Raw genomic sequence first — 17,480 nt, forward strand, 5'->3', positions numbered from 1 at the left:
GTGAGCGCCTCCTACGAGATACAGATGTAGAGCGCGAGCGCCTCTTACGCAAAACAGATGGAGAGTGGGAGCGCCTCTTGTGGGATGCCGAGCGAGAGCGCCTCCTGTGGGATGCCGAGCGAGAGCGCCTTCTGCGGGACGCAGAGCGAGAGCGCCTTCTGCGGGGCGCAGAAGTTGACCGAGAGCGCCTCCTGCAAGAAGCGGATATTGACCGAGAGCGCCTTTTTCGCGATGCAGAGTGAGAGCGCCTCCTGCGGGTGGCAGAGACTGACCGGGAACGCCTTCTGCGTCCTGCAGATTTTGTACGGGAGCGCTTTCTTTGTGCAATTGATTTAGAAAGAGAACGTCTCCTTCTTGTGGTTGACTTGGACCGTGACTTTTTACTCCTCACTACAGATTTTGATTGTGACCGCCTCTTTCTTGATACTGATCTGGATTGTGACCTTTTCCTACACACACTCGACTTTGACCGTGATCTTTTTCTCTCTTTTGATTTTGATGATTTCTTCCTTCCCAATGACTTAGACCGTGAATCCCTTGCTTGATCAGTTGTCAAAGGTGAGGGATGGCTTTTGTTTACAGGCTTTGAATGTGACCGGTCTTCTGAGGCTCCAACATGTACCCCTGGCTTTTCTTCTCTCTCAATGGGCAATGGTGAAATGTTTTGTTGTCCATCACCAGTGACTAATGCATCAGTGGATGAGCAAGGTTTAGTGGTACTTAACTGGCCAACAGCTACTGAAGGACATTGTTCTGTTAAGTTAGCTGATAATGAAGAATTGTGATGTTCAAGCACAATTTCTGGAAATGTTTGTGGCTGTTTAAGGGACGATTCCAATGCTGGTGATACTTCAGTAAACTGTTTAGGTTCAATATATGATTCCTCAGTGGGCAATTCTGCGGTCAACATGTTAGACTTACCATCAGGCAACTCTTGTTCTGAAGACTTGAGAATGATTGATTGCTCATCTGTGAGCAAAGTAGTTTGTACTGAAGACTGTTTTGAGAAGTAGGAGGCAACACCAGAATTAACATGTGACTGACTAGAGGTTGCTTTCGGTAAACATACCATTTCCTTAGAAGAACTGTTTTCTGTAGAATTAAATCCATCTATATAATCATGAGAATTCAATGACATCTTAGCTGAATATAACACTACAGCAGAAAGATGTTGATCACTTTGTTGCTTATTTGAAGATGAAAGTTCAGATTGAGAAATATTGTGGACTGGACTGGAGACAGATGCAAGTTTCTCCTTAGATTGTTCATAAGGAGAATGAGCAGCAGGTTCATCAGAATCATAAGGCACAAGCTCAGGTGGGGCACGAAATACTAAAGATGATTGCTCAGAGGCATACTCTGAAATATCAAAATAATTATCAGTAGGCTGTTCAGAATCATAGGGCAACAGCTGAGGAGGAGGCTCAGAATTTAAAAGAACCTGTTCAGAAGTAAGTTCAGGTACAGCTGCAGGTATGTCCGTTACTTGTTCAGAGTCATATGGCACAAGGTTTGGAGGTGTAATTTTAAACTGATTATCAACCTGCAAAGGCTCATTAAAACTTTTTGACTCACAAAGGGTTTGTGTAGCAGATATAGACAATGACTGGGAATGTTCTGTAGAAGTATCTCTGTTAAATTTTAATTGTTCATTAATTCCGAATGTAGTAGTGGCACCTTGACTAGCATGAGGCTCTGTTGGCAAATGTAAAATTGAGATAAAAGGCTGTTTAGCAATAACAGTAACATCTGCTTTTAAAGGTCTTTGGTTAAACCCAGAAATGTTGTCAACAGAAGATTGTTCTTGTAGCTGCTCAGTGCAGGCAGGGTTAGCTTCCAGCAGAGGCTGCTTGGTGGTGACAGAATAATCTTCTATTAGCAAGGGACCAGCAGATACAGGGATATCATCTGGCAGTGGAGGCAAATGGGAATAAGCTGTCTGCAGTGAAAGCAGAGCGGAGGCATGCACATCATCTGGAAGTGGGGGCCCAGGGGAGGCTTGCACATCATCTGGAAGTGGGAGCCCAGGGGAGGCTTGCACATCATCTGGAAGTGGGAGCCCAGGGGAGGCTTGCACATCATCTGGAAGTGGGAGGCCAGGGGAGGCTTGCACATCACCTGTCAGTGGGGGGCCAGGGGAGGCTTGGACATCATCTGGCAGTGGGGGCCCAGGGAAAGCAGGGACATCATCTGGAAGTGGGGGCCCAGGGGAGGCTTGCACATCATCTGGAAGTGGGAGCCCAGGGGAGGCTTGCACATCATCTGGAAGTGGGAGCCCAGGGGAGGCTTGCACATCATCTGGAAGTGGGAGCCCAGGGGAGGCTTGCACATCATCTGGAAGTGGGAGGCCAGGGGAGGCTTGCACATCACCTGTCAGTGGGGGGCCAGGGGAGGCTTGGACATCATCTGGCAGTGGGGGCCCAGGGAAAGCAGGGACATCATCTGGCAGTGGGGGCCCAGGGGAGGCTTGGACATTTTCAAGGAGTGGGGGCTCAGAGCCAGGAACATCTTTTGGGAGTAGGAGCACAGTAGAAAGAGGGATATCTTCTGGCAATGTCAGTACAGGTGAGTAAGGGAGATCTTTCTTTAACAGGGGGCTGGCATGGGTACAAATATGTTTTGTTAGAGGAAGCTCATGGGAGGGAGGAAGATCTTCCTTCATTAGGAGTTTGGTGGAGAGCGAAAGATGTTCCAGTAGCAAGCCTTTTGAAGGTGGGAAATTTTCTAGCAGCAGGGATCCATTAGAAGCAGGGAGCTCATTAGAAGCAGGGAGCTCATTTGGGTGCTGAGGCCCAGTGGAGGCATGCAAGGCGAAAGGCCCAGTGGAAGCAGCAAAATCTTCTATAAGTGGGAGCACTGTGGAGGCTGGGGGATCTTCCTGGCACAGGAGGTTAGCAGGGACAGAATGATCTTCAAGTAGTAGTGACTTCATGGAAGTAGGGACATCTGGTAAAGTGGAGTCAGTGGATGCAGAATGGACATCTTGTACTGAGTGACAAGCTGAGGCAGGGAGAGTGTGTGGCAGAAACTGATCTCTATTGTCAGGATGATCTACAGTCACATTATCACTGCACAAACTCATTTTATCCTGCAGTAAATGAACGGTGCTCAGAGGATGTTCACTGCTTCTAGGGACAACACTCATTAGGGACTCGTCTGTGTTCTCTTTGGAATCATGTGACACAGAATGACAAGTCAAGGCATGGTGCTCAGGTACAGATAAGCATCCTGACTCAACATCCACAAGTACTTCTGTGCATAATGCTGATTTTGAAGTCAATACATTTTCTCTATGATCTCGACCTTGGCAATCTATTCTTTCATTAAAAGGGGGGTAGAATTTAGCATCTTTCTCTGATTTTGATTGATAAGACATGGCTAGATGAGTTCCTGTCTGATAATCAGCAGCCAAGACAGATGCTTGAGTATCCATGTTGGGTACAGCTATCAGGTACAGCTGTGGCACTTCAACAGGTGCTTCAACATTCTTGTTCACCTCTACTTCAGCATCAAAGCATGACTGTGGAACCTCTGCTTCTGGCATTAAGGATGAATTTGGGATCTCTGCTACATCTTTTCCATGTGCCAAGACAGACTGTATTACTGTATTAGTATCTCTTGGAGTTACATCTATCAGAGAAATCTCTACACCAGCTCCCAGGACAGATTTATGTATATCTATAACAGGTTTAAAACAGGGCTGGGAAACATCTGATTCCACCACAAAGCATGACTGAGGAACTTCTGCTTCAGTGTTCTGGCACCAATGTATTTTCTCTGGCTCTTTTCTAAACACAGGTTTTGGCATTTCACTTGCAGTTGTCAGGACAGATTGTGGCACTTCAGCTGCAGTATAAAGAACAGACTGTGGTATCTCTGATCTAGTCTCAAAGCAAGACTGAGGAACTTCTGCTTCAGCGGTAGGGCATAAGTGAAGCATATCACTCACTGTTCCAGATCCAGATGCAAGGTATGAAATTTCTACTCCAGCTTCTAAGACAGATGGGGGTGATGTCCCCATTCCAACAAGTAGAACAAGTGAGGGTGGCCCCTCCACTGCAGACTCTGGGACAGATAGGTGTGGAAACTCTGTGCCAGCCTCCAGGACTGATGGGTGCCATAGCATTTCTGCACCAGCTTCAAGGACAGATTGAGGATGTGGTACCTCTGCTTCAGTCTCCAGGGAAGATCGCTGCATCACCTCTGCTCCACCACCCAGGATATGCAATGGTGGCAAACTCTCTGCACCAGCCTCCATAGAGGGTTGTGGAGCCTCAGTTCCATTCTCCAGGATAGGCATCAGAGGAGTCCCATGGGCTGCAGCCTCCAGGGCAGATGGCTCTGAGAGCTCGTGGGCTCCAGCCTCCAGGGCAGATGGCTCTGAGAGCTCGTGGGCTCCAGCCTCCAGGGCAGATGGCTCTGACAGCTTGTGGGTTTCAGCCTCCAGGGCAGGCGGCTCTGACAGTTTGTAAGCTCCAGCCTCCAGGGCAGGTGGCTCTGACAGCTCAGAAGCTCCAGCCTCCAGGGCAGGCGGCTCTGACAGCTCAGAAGCTCCAGCCTCCAGGGCAGGCGGCTCTGACAGCTCAGAAGCTCCAGCCTCCAGGGCAGGCGGCTCCAACAGCTCGTAGGCTCCAGCATCCAGCTCTGACAGCTTGTGTGTTCCAGCCTCCAGGAAAGATGGCTCAGACAGCTCGGGTGCTTTAGCCTGCAGAACAGATGGCTCTGATAGCTCAAGGGCCCCAGTCCCCAGGACAGTTGGCTTTGACAGCTCATGTGGTCCCGCTTCTAGGACAGATGGCTCTGACAGCTCGTTTGCTTCATCCTCCAGGACAGACGGCTCCGACATCTTGTTTGCTTCATCCTCCAGGACACATGGCTCCGACAGCTTGTATGCTTCAGCCTCCAGGGCAGACGGCTCCGGCAGCTTGTATGCTTCAGCCTCCAGGGCAGACGGCTCCGGCAGCTTGTATGCTTCAGCCTCCAGGGCAGACTGCTCCGGCAGCTTGTATGCTTCAGCCTCCAGGGCAGACGGCTCCGGCAGCTTGTATGCTTCAGCCTCCAGGGCAGGCGGCTCTGGCAGCTTGTATGCTTCAGCCTCCAGGGCAGGCGGCTCTGGCAGCTTGTATGCTTCAGCCTCCAGGGCAGGCGGCTCTGGCAGCTTGTATGCTTCAGCTTCCAGGGCAGACGGCTCTGGCAGCTTGTATGCTTCAGCCTCCAGGGTAGACGGCTCTGGCCGCTTGTATGCTTCAGCCTCCAGGGCAGACGGCTCTGGCCGCTTGTATGCTTCAGCCTCCAGGGCAGACGGCTCTGGCCGCTTGTATGCTTCAGCCTCCAGGGCAGACGGCTCTGGCCGCTTGTATGCTTCAGCCTCCAGGGCAGACGGCTCTGGCCGCTTGTATGCTTCAGCCTCCAGGGCAGACGGCTCTGGCAGCTTGTATGCTTTAGCCTCCATGGCAGACGGCTCTGGCAGCTTGTATGCTTCAGCCTCCAGGGCAGACGGCTCTGGCAGCTTGTATGCTTTAGCCTCCATGGCAGACGGCTCTGGCAGCTCGTATGCTTCAGCCTCCAGGGCAGACGGCTCTGGCAGCTTGAATGCTTCAGCCTCCAGGGCAGACGGCTCTGGCAGCTCATGTGCTTCAGCCTCCAGGGCAGACGGCTCTGGCAGCTCATGTGCTTCAGCCTCCAGGGCAGACGGCTCTGGCAGCTCATGTGCTTCAGCCTCCAGGGCAGACGGCTCTGGCAGCTCGCATGCTTCAGCCTCCAGGGCAGACGGCTCTGGCAGCACGCATGCTTCAGCCTCCAGGGCAGACGGCTCTGGCAGCACGCATGCTTCAGCCTTCAGGGCAGACGGCTCTGGCAGCACGCATGCTTCAGCCTCCAGGGCAGACGGCTCTGGCAGCACGCATGCTTCAGCCTCCAGGGCAGACGGCTCTGGCAGCACGCATGCTTCAGCCTCCAGGGCAGACGGCTCTGGCAGCACGCATGCCTCAGCCTCCAGGGCAGACGGCTCTGGCAGCACGCATGCTTCAGCCTCCAGGGCAGACGGCTCTGGCAGCACGCATGCTTCAGCCTCCAGGGCAGACGGCTCTGGCAGCACGCATGCTTCAGCCTCCAGGGCAGACAGCTTGGGGCCCTTGTGTGCTTCGGCCTCCAGGACAGACTGCTTTGGCAGCTCATGTGCTTCAGCCTCCAGGACAGACAGCTCTGGCAGCATGGGTGCTTCAGCCGCCAGCACAGACAGCTCTGGCAGCTTGGGTGCTTCAACCGCCAGCACAGACAGCTCTGGCAGCTTCGGTGCTTCAACCGCCAGCACAGACAGCTCTGGCAGCTTGGGTGCTTCAGCCTCCAGCACAGACAGCTCTGGCAGCTTGGGTGCTTCAGCCTCCAGCACAGACAGCTCTGGCAGCTTGGGTGCTTCAGCCTCCAGCACAGACAGCTCTGGCAGCTTGGGTGCTTCAGCCTCCAGCACAGACAGCTTGGGTGCTTCAGCCTCCAGCACAGACAGCTCTGGCAGCTTGGGTGCTTCAGCCTCCAGCACAGACAACTCTGGCAGCTTGGGTGCTTCAGCCTCCAGCACAGACAACTCTGGCAGCTTGGGTTCTTCAGCCTCCAGCACAGACAGCTCTGGTAGCTTGGGTTCTTCAGCCTCCAGCACAGACAGCTCTGGCAGCTTCGGTGCTTCTGCCTCCAGCACAGACAGCTCTGGCAGCTTGGGTGCTTCAGCCTCCAGGACAGACAGCTCTGGCAGCTTGGGTGCTTCAGCCTCCAGGACAGACAGCTCTGGCAGCTTGGGTGCTTCAGCCTCCAGGACAGACAGCTCATGTGCTCCAGCCTCTAGGACAAATGGCTGTGACAGTTTTGCTCCAGCCTCAAGGACAAGGAGAGGCAACAAGTTTGTTCCCGACTCTAGGACAGAGGGCAGAGACAGCTGTGATCCAGCCTCCTGGACAGATAGAGGAGGCTCTTCTACTCTTGTCTTCAATCCAGTAAGAGGCAGCACTTCTGATCCAGCCTCTACCAGGGCAGATGATGTCACCTCTTCTTCAGCCATAGCAGACGAAAAGGACAACATAGCTTCACTCTCAGAAAAAGGCATAGTACCAGCCTGTTTGTCTCGAGACTGAATAACTGTTCTTACAGAAATTGTTCCAGTCACGAGGTCAGGCTTATCTGCTCCTGCTTTCAGACAGATGTGTTGCGCTTCTGCTTCAGATTGAAGAATAGATTGTTGAATCTCTCTCTCAGCATTTGTTCTGGCTGCATGATGAGGAATATCAACTCCAGCTACTGTACAAAACTGTGGAATCTTTGCCATAGTCTCTACCCCAGATTCCAGAACCGGCAGCATGGAAGACTGTGTAATTTGTGCTACAACTTCTGTTCCAGGTGCCATATAGGGCAAATCTACTCCAGGTTCAAGGTGTGGCATTTCCACACCAGACTCTACACCAGTTGCTAATTGGGCAAGCTCAACTCCAGGTGGCAGGTAGTGTACTTCAGAAGCAAGGTCTGGCATTGACCTTGGTGTTCCAGCGGCTAAGTCTGGGACAGATCCTTGTGTGCCAGCACCAGACACTAATCTTTGAGCACCAGCAGCCAAGTCAGGCAATGACCTTTGTGTGTCAGCAGCTAAGTCAGGCACTGATCTCTGAGTGCTAGCAGCTAAGTCAGGCAAAGGCCACTGAGTACCAGTAATGCTGGGCATGGACCACTGTGTTCCTACAGTGAGATCAGGAGCAGGCCACTGAGTTCCAGCACTGAGGTCCTGCATAGGCCAATGGGTTCCAGTAGTTAGGTCAGGCACAGACCACTGAGATTGTGCAAGATTTGCCATGGGCCACTGGGTACCAGCAGCACTGTCTGTTAATGGCCACTGGTTTCCACTATGCATATCAGTCACTGGCCACTGTATGCCATGATGTAGGTCAGGTATGGACCACTGAGTTTCAGAATGCATTTCAGACACTGGCCACTGAGTTTCAGATGTCATGTTAGATATGGGCCATTGGTTTCCAGCAGTAAGATCAGGCATGGACCATTGTGATCCCGGAACCAAATTATGCATAGGTGTCTGGTTAGGCAAAGGTATCTGACTTTCAGCTGTCAGGTTGGCCATAAGCCATTGAGTTCTAGGAGTCTGGTTGCGAACAGGATTCCGTGATCGAGCAGGCAAACTAGGCATTGGAATTTTCGTTGCTACAGTCACATCAGGAACAGTCAACGGTTCCTTGGTTTTTGTACCAGAACTTTGTGATTTAGCTTTTAATAATTGCTTTTGTATAAGAGACTTTAAACCAGCACTTTGTTTAATTGCAAGTGATTTTGACTGCACAGTTTTCTTTGGTGGGGGTGGGGGTGGTGATGAAGATTTAGAGTTACACCTGCTTGAAGGAGATTTGTCTTTTTGCCGAGAGCTGCGTTTAAGCACTGGTGACATGGAAGATGTACGATGACGTCTCTTTTTTGACATAGAGTGAGAATGTCTGGAAGTTGATCGAGAAGGACGTTGTCTGGAGGTTGATAAAGAACGAGATCGACGCCACCTTGCTTTTGATCTAGAGCGCTGCCAACGGGCACGAGATCTTGAGCGGCTTCGTCTCCATTTTGCTGGAGATACAGAAGTAGAATGCCTTGAAGAATGTCTTAGTGAAGTAGATTTTGAATGGGAGCGGCGCCTCGATGATGCAGATTTGGAGCTGGAGCGGCTTCCTGGTGATAAAGACTTTGTATGTGAACGCCCCCTCCTGGCTGGTGACTTGGTGCGTGAGCGTCGTTTCCTGCCTTCTGATTTAGAAGGTGAATGCCTCTTTCGAGCTGGTGACCTGGTGCGAAATCGCTTTCCTCGGTTGGATGATCTGGATCTTGAGCGTCTCTTCTTGGAGTAAGAGACTCGCCTTTTCTCTGCAGAATTTGAACGAGATCTCCTTTTTCCTGCTGACTTTGGAGGTGAACATTTCTTCCTGCCTTTTGACTTGGAGTGTGAGCGTTGATTTTTGGTTCCTGGGAGTTTTTTTCTGACCGATTTTGAGCGTGATCTTCTTCGGTTTCCTGACTTAGAACGTGAACGTTTCCTCCAGGATATTGACTGGGATTTAGAACGTGAGTGCCTTTTCCGAGATGCAGATTTTGAACGGGAGCGTGTTACTTGTCCATGATCTAGAGAGGGTGATCGACTTTCTTGGGCCATAGATCTTGATCGATATTGGCGTTGCTTGACTCCCATTTTTGATATAGCACTAGAAATATTTGGAAAAGTAGGTTTGCTAACCACAGTTGAATGTGCGTATTCTGGTTTAGGAAGACTGTCTGACTCTAATATCTCCAGGGCAGGTAGCTTAGCTGCATTCGGGGGCTCTTCTCCAGATTTGACTCTAGTTTGTGAAGGATCTGGCAAAACCTGCCTTACTGAGAGTGAATTCTCTGACATTGAAGATCCAGACTTTGTCGGCTTTGGCTCCTTTGAAGAGTTATAATAAGGGGAATTGTTTGGAGAAGACTGGGTAGCTTGTGTACATCTTGTAGCTGCTGATTTAGTTTTATCTATAACAGACAGGCAACCTAACTGCAAGGTTTCAGAATCAGATAACCCGAGATCAGTGCCATCTTGCAGAGGTGAGACATTGACTTGTTTGAAAGTTTTGCTGAACTTGAAATTAAGTGGAAGTGATGTTACAGAAGAAGTACGTTTTACTTTAATTTCTTTATCAGATTTCTGAATTTCATGTTTAGGCAATTTATTTTGCTTATTTTGACTGAATTCATAGTTCATTGTTAAAGAGCTGAGACTTTTAATCCTAGAATATGTTTCAGAGTTTGAGCCAGCAGGATCCAGGTTACTTAAACTGCCAGTTGTCACATGCTTGGAAGAAAGTTCTACGCTACTAACTTCTTTTGTTGCACTTGAATTATCCTTATTTTCACTTGTGTCTTGTTGCTTTGTGAACTCTGTTATCTCAGAGAATACATTGTCTGTGGTCTTCACCTGATCAATGACAGGAGACGTCTTCAGATCCAATTCTGAAATAGAGTTAGAATCCAAAAGCTGCTGGTCTGGGGCTTTATTAATATGCTTTTGCTTAACAGTTTGTATCGAAACATAAGAATGAAAGCTTTCCTGTTCAATAATTTCTCTTGGCTCTTGTTCCAAACATGAATCAATACCACTGTTTCTGGTTGGGAGATCAGTCTTCGACTCACTGATCAGCAGATAATTTATCTTACTTGACTCATGTGCACTTTTATCAGCTTTAAGAGACTCAGATCCTATTATCACGGAATTCTTAGAGCTGGCTCCTGGCATTTTATCAGGAACTAAATTCCTATAATTAGAATCAGTACCTAGGTCATACTGATCAGTTTTAATTAACTGAGGTAAAGTTTGTTGAACAGGTGCCCCTATAGGATCTTGCATTATGGGGATGCTCAAAGAAATACCATCTTCAAGTGCAGGTGGGTTCTCAATCTGAGAAATTGTTAAAGAACCTGAGGGAGGGTTCAGCGATGAAAAAGCTGAATTTAATGGTTCTTGTCTAATTATACTTATTTTTTCTTCTGTAAAACCACCGATGCTAACATGATCTCTATCTGATTTACTTTTAAGTTGTTTGTGCTCAGAAGAATGCTGCAAAATATGGTTTTCATCAGTCACTAAATCAATTAACTCTCTCTGGTTACTGGTGCTAGCCTCATGCTTGTCTGCTACAAATGACGGATAGATATCTTCTTTGTATTTATTTTCCTTATACTCATTAAGTGCTTTGTCCGTGATGTCAGTATCCTGGTTAGAGCTAAGCAACTTGCCTGCTGTATGACAGTCTGGCACAAATGTACTGTTCTTGACAAGAGTTTTAACATTTTTTTCACAAGGTGAAGCATGGCCGCAGATGAACTCTTCACAAGCAGTAAGAGACTTGATAACAGGCTGGTGCAATGTATTGCCATTTGGTTCTTCAAGAGTAGATGAGGGCTCGTAGGAAACAGAGGATGTGCAGATTACTTGTTCAGAGATGGAACTGGACTCAGATTTTTGTTCAGCTGAAATTGCTTTATTTATTTGTTGCTTATCCGTAGGCATATAAACTTGCAGGTTGGCCACCTGGAAGTTTGGAAAATCACTTTCAGAAGGTTTACAGACAAAACTCTCTGTATCTTTAAGGAGTGGTGAGATGGTTGGCTCTGCACACTTATTGGACAACGTTATTTGTTGAATAGATTCTTCAGTGAGGGAGGTAACTTGTACCTTAACATTTGGAGAGGGCAAGCTGTCATAAAGTTCAACATCGTGTGGGTCTGTACTAGCATTCTGCACAACATTCTGGTGGCGCTGGCAGACATCTAACTCAGAATCTTGTGAACTACTGAAATAGTTTTGCCCCTCTTCAGAAAACATATCAAAAGAACTGCATATGTTTTTTTGCTTATATAGTTCTTTTGGGGGGAGATGATCTATCAAATGTTCTGTGTTTAACACTACTTTTCCTTCATAAGATTTTAAGTTTGTATCAGATGGACTGTTAAAGTTAGCATTAGTCCTAAGTGCCGTATGAGTGGTGGCGTTGGTATCAGTTAAACTAAGATAGTCTGTGTGTTCACCTTTAACTAGAAGCTCTTTTATTGGGTCTGGGTTGTTTTCCTTTAATATCTTAATAGAATTGAGATGCTCATCTTCTAAACCGGAGCATGAATTTTTAAAGGCACAAGCAGTATGTGCAGAAAAAAGCGGTCTAAAATGTGTCAGGGAGCTTTCAGTTAGGTGTTGAGTAAACAGGGTATCCTTACTAGAAACTGTAAAACTTGTATCAAATATGGATTGTTTCTCAAGCAATGGTTTGCTTTCAGTTCCCCCTTCAGAAATAATGGAAACTACATTTTCTGCATCCATGAAACTCCTTTTATTTTCAAAATATGTTTCTTCAGATGTCATATTCGTTTGATGGCCTGCTGCATCACTCTTCTGCATTATTTCTTCACTCATGGAGGACTTTGAAATATTCTCTATGAATGGTATACCACAAGCACTAACTCTTTCTTTGATTTTAAGTACACCAACCACTAATTTCTCCTTTTCAGTTGTTGTTTCTGGGTTAGAGCAGTCCTTAACATCAGTTACTATGTTTGGATCAATAACATTCTTTCCAGAAGTTAAGTGAAAGGAACTTTGCTCACTAGAATGAGTTATTTTAGGATCTGCAGTATTCTCAAAATGTTCATCATAAATATTCATACTAGTATGCAAAAACAATTTATTTTCTAACACACCAGATACATCTTCTTTGCGTTCAGCACTCAAAGATTTAGGGGGCACTCTGGATTGTAATGTTAGTTCATTATGAACCACTGAACAAAATGTTGAAAGAGTCTCTTTATCTGTGATGAAATCTTGTTTAGTATATGCATTAGGCAAAGTCTCCGCACCTAACTCAGAGTGCTCATGCGAAGATGTCATTCTATCAGAGACCTGAAATGTCGTATCTACAACTGAGTGAGACAAAGACAATTGTTCATCAGCAGAGTCCTGGAAGTTTTGCTTTGCAGCTGAGCTATTTAAACAGCCAAGTTGGGGTGTGTTTGAAACTTCAAAGTCTTGCTTACAACTACTATGCTTTACTGAGTATTGTAGTGTCTCTTTAGAAACATTGGGCTCTAAGGGTATTGACTGCATAGATAAATTGAAGCTAAATAAATCCTTTTTAAACGTTTGTGACTTTACAAAATCCTGCTCAGTTACTTTTTTAATTTGAGTAATGTCAGGTTCCAGAAAAGTTTCTGCATAATCAGGTTTGCTTGGATTTTGAGAGGACATTTTATCACATATTTTTGTGGTTTCAGGTGATAACTCTTTGGACGATTTACAGCATTCAGTTGTTCCTATACAATACAGATGCTGCTCATTAGCTGGCATTGAGGGAGATTGGCATTGCTCTGGCAAAGGTGCTTTAGAGCTTGAACGGGATGACTGCTCCCGGTCCGATACATGACATAAGGAATGAGAAACTTGAGGACTCTGTGTTGAACAACCAGTGAGCATTTTTTCTGTAGCATTGTCATTGTGAACTGTTTGCAAGTTTACCGATTGTTTCTGATTTGGATTTGTAGATGAAGTAGGTGTGGAAGTATGAGATTTAACTGGCTTTTTAGATAAATCTACAGTGGTCTTTTCAACGGATTTTGATTTAGATCTGTTTCTCACTGATGAAATCTTAGAAAAGTACTTTATAGATGCAGATCTAGACCTCTCTCTCTTTGTAACTGATCTGGATCTTGACCTTTGCTTTTCAACAGCTAATCTGGATTTCGACTCTCTTTTTCCAGTAGCAGAACTAGATCGTGATTTTCTGTTCACTGTCAATGACTTTGATTGAGTAGTTGACTTAGATCTAGATGTTTGTCTCTTTGTAGCTGTCCCAGAGAGTGACCTTTTTCTTCTTGCAGGTGACCAAGATCTAGATTTTCTTTTTCTTGTTGTTGAACTTGACCGTGATCTTTTCTTTACAAGAGATCTAGATCTTGCTCTGTGCCTCCTACTAGGGGATCGCGACCTCCGCCTCCTACTAGGGGATCGCGACCTCCGCCTCCTACTAGGGGATCGCGACCTCCGCCTCCTACTAGGGGATCGCGACCTCCGCCTCCTACTAGGGGATCTCGACTTTTGCCTCCTTGTAAAGGATTTGGAACTAGACCTGTGCCTCCTTGTAGCCGATCTTGTCCGTGACCTGTGACTCCTTGAAGCTGATCTTGTCCTTGACCTGTGCCTTCTTATAGCCGATCTTGTCCTTGATCTGTGCCTCCTTGTAGCCGATCTGGTCCTTGATCTATCCCTCCTTGTTGCCGATCTGGTCCTTGATCTGTGCCTCCTTGTAGCCGATCTGGTCCTTGATCTGTGCCTCCTTGCAGCTGACCTTGTCCTTGATCTGCGTTTTCTTATGGCTGATCTTGTTCTTGATCTGTCTCTCCTTGCTAATGATCTTGTCCGTGATCTCCGTCTCCTTGTTGTTGATCTCGTCCGTGATCTGTGTCTTCTTGCATTTGACATAGACCTAGACCTCTTTCTATTTTTTATGGATTTTGACCACCAGGATCGGATTGGTGATCTAGAAAAACGAACGGGACTTCGAGATCTTGAAAGATGCCTCCTAACAGGAGAATTAGAGCGTGATCTCCTCTTCTGTCCAACAGAACTTGAGCGTGACCTACGCTTATGCCCCACAGAGCTAGAATGTGATCTGCGTCCCAATAAAGGAGATTTAGAGGAGACTTTATTTCCATGCACTGTCTTTATCGAAGATTGTGATCTTGAACGATGTTTCCTTGTTGCAGAATCAGACTTTGAACGAGATTTTCTTTCCAATCTTCTCTGCTTTTTAGAGGTTGATTTTGATCTTGGCCTTGGTTGATGTTCTAAAAGGTTTTTGTCATGTGTATGATGAAAATTCTTAGAGGGAGACAATGATTCAATATTTTCGACAGCATCTAATTTCTTATTGCATGATTCAGGTTTATTAGCTGGAGAAAGCACTACACATGCTTCCGTCAAATTTACTCCTGTTGCAGAATTAGGCAATAAGTCTAATTTTTTAATTCCTCCATTATCATTATTGTCAACTTCTTCTAAATTAATAATTTCCCTAGACTGCAAAAAATCATGAGCTAACTCCTCTACTGGTTTTTGCATTTCACAGTCAATTATAGAGGGGCAATATTTCTCAGTAGGACATCGTGGACCAAAAAATCCAGAATCTAAATCCACTTCTGATCTAAAGGGCTGACTTTTATTTGATGAATCAAGTTTTATTTCCTGTGCATTCTCTAAAGATGATAAACTGACATTTTCATTATAGATATTTTCTGTATTTAACAGAGTTGCATCTACTATTTCTTCCTTCCTTGAAGGAGAGGCAAAGGCTGGTCTCCACAGAGATTTGGGATCCGCATTTACATTCTCTTGGTCCTCAACATTTGAAGCAGATTTTGAATGTTTTTCACTTTTCTCTCTTTTCTTTTTTTTCTTTTTCTTTTTACTTTTGTGTTTTTTGTGTTTTTTTGACTTCTTTCTTGAGGTTTCCTTCTTTACTTCATCAGATGAGACAATTTCAGTACTTTTTAATTCTTTTGATTCAGAATACACCATCAAAGCTGTAAAACAAAATTATATAGGGTAAAAAAAACCAAACCAACGTAATCTTAAATATCAAAAAACAAAAATCTCAAGCTTAAAGGGACAGTCAACACCAGAATTTTTGTTGTTTAAAAAGATGGATAATCCCTTTATTACCCATTCCCCAGTTTTGCATAACCAACACTGTTATATTAATATACTTTTTACCTCTGTGATTACCTTGTATCTAAGCATCTTCTGACAGCCCCCTTATCACATGACATTTTATTTATTATCTATTGACTTTTATTTCAGCCAATTAGTGCATTGTCTGCCACAAGTCACGGGCGTAATAACTGTTATCAATAGAGTTTACATGAACTAGCTCTCCCCTGTTGTGCAAAGCAAATAAAAAAGCATGTGATAAGAGGCAGCCTTGAAGGGCTTAGAAATCTCATGAGCCTTTCTAGGTTTAGCTTTCAACTAAGAATACCAAGCACACAAAGCAAAATTGGTGATAGAAGTAAATTGGAAAGTTGTTTAACATAACATGCCCTATTTGAAACATGAGGGTTTTTTTTGGACTTGACTGTCCCTTTGAAGGGACATGAAACCTTTTTTTTTTTCTTTCATGATTAAAGTGAATGTAAATTTTGATAAAGTGCCTGGTTTTTAAAAATTCGATTAAAAACAGGGGAACTTTAATTCATCAAAATTTACATTTCCCTCGTGTTGTGAAAATACTTTTAATACCTTTTAATCTCTCATAGGTCAGAAATGACGAACCGTTCATCCTCTAATCACGGCTTCCCCCACCCCCCCGGGGCAATCAGTGTTTGATTCAACGCCGTGATTGGAGGAAGCCGGATTCCTCATTTTAGACCCAGGAAGAGGCTTTGCGATGGGTGGAGAAAGCGATGCAGCGGCTGTCAAGATTAAAAAGTAAGTATATTCAAAACATGAGTGAAATGTAAATTTTGATGAATTAAAGTGCCCGTTTTTTTTGTCAAAATTGACATTCACTTTAAGATAGAGCATACAATTTTAAATAAAACTTTACAATTTACTTTATTAATTTTGCTTTGTTCTTTCTATAGCCTTTGTTGAAGGAGCAGCAATACACTAATATGAGCTAGCTGAAAACATCATTAAGTATGCCAAAAAGAATAAGCATATATGTGCAGCCACCATTCAGCAGCTAGCTCCCAGTAGTGCTTTGCTGTGCCTGAGCCTACCTAGGTATTCTTTTAAAAAAAGAATAGCAAGGGAACATAGCAAATTAGATAGAAAGTACATTGGAAAGTTGTTTAAAATGTCATGTGTATGGTATTTCAATACAATCGTTCATAAAAAAAATAATTTCAGAGGCAACTAAGATTATAAAAAACTGAGGATGAAACTCTGGACGTGAATGCAATCTCTTAAAGAAAACCAGAAAGGATCAATAAGAATTTCAGCAGGCCAATGTAATGGCGGTCAAGAACAAAAAGAGTAAGAAAATAGGAAACTCTCACACTGGCACAAAAACAAACTTTTAAATATGTAATGTCTTATATTATAGCTGGGTTGACAAACTTCCAGAGGTGCCAGTAACAAGACATATCTAAATCAGTGAAATTAAATGATTTGAGGGGTTTTGTGCTGGCCGTTTAAAAATCTATTCCCTCAATATTTTTTGCTGGCCCCAGACTAAAAATTAATTTGTCAAAGCAGCTTTAAAATAAGACATGAATTTATGTATGCATGCAATATATACAGTACTGTGCAAAAGTCTTAGGCCACCATTAAATTTGTTGTTTTAGCAATGCTATAATAACCGTATATAATTATTTCTTAGCCTCTTTATTAGAATACAACCAGAAAATACAGATATTTGTATGAAGTATTAAAAAAAATCTGAAACAGCTTTTATAGGCTAAAGTATTTAGTGTGACCACCCCTTTTACATTTGAGCAATCGCAGGAACCTAGCTCTTGTACAGCTAAATAGAATGGAACCCTAACTAATGTCATTGCCAAACACCTGTATTTGTCCTCATATTTCATGTAAAAAATGACTGCAGTGGAAAACAAAAAGGAAATTTATGCTTACCTGATAAATTTATTTCTTTTACGATATGACGAGTCCACGGCTTTCATCCTTACTTATGGGATTACGCCTCCTGGTCAGCAGGAGGAGGCAAAGAGCACCACAGCAGAGCTATAAACATAGCTCCTCCCTTCCCTCCCACTCCAGTCATTCGACCGAAGTTAGGAAGAGAAAGGAAAACCCAAAGGTGCAGAGGTGACTGAAGTTTAACAAAAATTAAACAAATACCTGTCTCAGAAATGACAGGTGGGCCGTGGACTCGTCGTATCGTAAAATAAATTTATCAGGTAAGCATAAA

The 17,480-nt window shown here is 44.9% G+C and overlaps 1 protein-coding gene across 1 annotated transcript in view; it reads right to left on the reverse strand.

The window, feature by feature from the left end:
• SON (SON DNA and RNA binding protein) overlaps positions 1 to 17,480 on the reverse strand; it is a gene marked incomplete in the record, with an annotated part of 747,918 nt that overhangs the window by 446,592 nt on the left and 283,846 nt on the right. The window contains 1 exon segment of the mRNA XM_053705170.1: positions 1 to 15,135. This exon segment is cut by the window's left edge and continues 654 nt beyond it. Coding sequence (XP_053561145.1) covers positions 1 to 15,135 — 15,135 coding nt within the window.

The sequence above is a fragment of the Bombina bombina genome, chromosome 3 (genome assembly GCF_027579735.1).
Source record: "Bombina bombina isolate aBomBom1 chromosome 3, aBomBom1.pri, whole genome shotgun sequence".
Lineage (NCBI taxonomy): Eukaryota > Metazoa > Chordata > Amphibia > Anura > Bombinatoridae > Bombina > Bombina bombina.